General features: G+C 50.3%; 1 protein-coding gene across 1 annotated transcript in view; it reads left to right on the top strand.

Annotated features, from left to right (window-relative positions):
* LOC145398092 (uncharacterized) overlaps window positions 1-1,904 on the top strand; it is a 21,267-nt gene extending 19,363 nt beyond the window's left edge. Inside the window, exon 3 of the mRNA XM_080271046.1 lies at window positions 657-1,904. Coding sequence (XP_080127172.1) covers window positions 657-1,904 — 1,248 coding nt within the window. The remainder of the gene's footprint in view (window positions 1-656) is intronic.
* The last annotated feature ends 336 nt before the right edge of the window (window positions 1,905-2,240 follow it).

Here is a 2,240-nt window from a genome sequence, read left to right as displayed (position 1 = left end):
TGTATATATATATTTTTTTGTGCCTGGTAGTTAATTGGGCCAAGACACCTCCTCCTTATTTATTTATTTATTTATTCAGGTAGTAATTATTTTTTCTGTTTTTTTACCAGTGATATTTTAAAATTAATCTAGCTACTTGTAATTTTCCATGCAGCTGTCTCAAAAATAGCACCCTAAATTCACCCCCTTTCAAAACCAAATCTCGCTGCCCACCTTTCCTGCTGCCACTGATGATGATGATGACGATGATGAAGATGATGATGTGTGTAATTCCCCCCCCCCCTGTTCACGATAATTGCCATAAAAATAATGTTAATCTGTTTTGTGTACTCACCTACGAATCGCAGTTCCAGCTTCCTTAGTTACCCAACAAATCGCAGTTTTCTTTCTTCCTCAGCATCACCCGTTTTCTTTTACCCGCAAAAAGATATGATCGGACCTCCCACCCTTCTCTCTCGTCCGCTCCCCTTCCCCTCACCATTCCCTCATTTTTTTCTCCCGTTGCAACAAAAGTAGTCATAAAATCATATACTGGTCTATTTCCGCTGTATTCACACCCTTGTTTCCCTCACCAACTGCCTCAGCTCCATTCATATTGTATTCATATCCTTCTTTTCACTGCCCACCTACTCATCATTTTCCTTCTTTCCCCCCAGATTCGTGACTTCCGTTTTCTGTGCCCAAACAACACTGTGTTCGACCAGCAAAACTTTATCTGCACAAACTGGTACGAAATCGACTGCCAGCGCTCCACCAGGTACTACAGCAAGAACGACCTCTTCCGCGTTGGAGAGACGACCACAGAGCAAGACTACGAAGATTACCAGCAACCTCTGACCTATTATGAGTACGTCTATGAGTATGAGGACCCACAGGTTAGGACGGATACAGATTATGTGTATGAGTATTATGATGGTGAGGAGAAACGGAAGCAGAGGCTGGATCGGCCCAGAAATAGACAAGGGAAATCACAGGCTGGCACTAACAGCACCAGCACCCTGCCTGCCACCACCACCACCACAACTACTACTACGACCACCACAACCACGACTACCACCACCCCAAGGCCAACTACAAGGCCCACTACCACAACTCGCCGCCCCCTGATCACGACCCCTGCCCACACCACCCTCCTGCCCATCACAACCCTGCGTCCCTCCCTGGCCTTCCACACGGGCACCTTCCGTGTGGGTCGTCCAGTGGTCAGCATCACCAGCTCAACCAGGCGGGGATCCACGTCTGCTAGTGGCCCAGCAGTTAGAGTGGACACCTCCTCCACCCGATCCACACGCCAGGAGGAAGAGCTCGATGAACATGAAGTGGATGAGCTATATAAGGGAGTCCAGGACCCCTTTGCCAACATTGACTGGCGGCGGGATTCTTCCACCAGTGTCACAGCCTCCACCAAGACCACATACGAGCAGCGATTTGGTGCAAGCAGCAGCAGCCGCACCCGCCACGACTCCCCGCTGTTCTCCACGGCCAGCAGGAACCAGGAAGTCACGTCCACCACCCTCAGGACCAGCAGATTACCTCAGTCTGCTCCAGTCACTTCCACCACAGAGCGCAGTCCTGACACTGGCAGCCGCAGGCGAGGCAGCAGTGCCAGGGGTGCCGTGGTCAGACACAGGGGCACCACTGGTTTCACTGGCATCAGGGCTCGCCAGGCCACCCCAGACCCAGACTTGGAGGAATTTGCAAACTTCCGCTACTACAGGACAGCCTTTGGCAAGTCCAGCACGCCAGAGCCGACCACCACCACCACCACCACCACTCCCGCACCAGCGAGAGCGAGGTCACAGCCGGCACCCACTGGTGGCAGGCCGTCCTCCAGAGTACGACCTGCAGGCTACATTTCAGCCCGGTCGGCCTCTAGGAACACCAGATATGCAGTATATGGATGAGGGAATGTACGGTCTCCACAGCAATATAAAAAATAATTGTTTCATCATAAACTCCTACTAAACAAAGACGTGGACAAAAACGTGCTTGTTGTTCTGTGTGTTCCTGTGACATGTCTGCAGAAAATCAGGATATTTGTAATATTATGTGCTGGACACTGCAACCACTTGTCAGTTTTATGTTTTCACCACTGTATGTACTCGTATTATAATCTGACTGGTCAGATTAGATTGCAGTTTTTATTGTGTTTGTGTGCGTTACTGCCGTTTGTGTGTGTTAGGCTGCTCAATGGTGTCGTGGTGTGTGGGTCGAGGTGTGTCTGTGCCAGGTGTTGAGCG

The sequence above is a fragment of the Coenobita brevimanus genome, chromosome 44 (assembly GCF_032717465.1).
Source record: "Coenobita brevimanus isolate Jiangsu-jjx chromosome 44, ASM3271746v2, whole genome shotgun sequence".
Classification (NCBI taxonomy): domain Eukaryota; kingdom Metazoa; phylum Arthropoda; class Malacostraca; order Decapoda; family Coenobitidae; genus Coenobita; species Coenobita brevimanus.
This window is presented reverse-complemented; position numbering and strand designations above follow the sequence as displayed.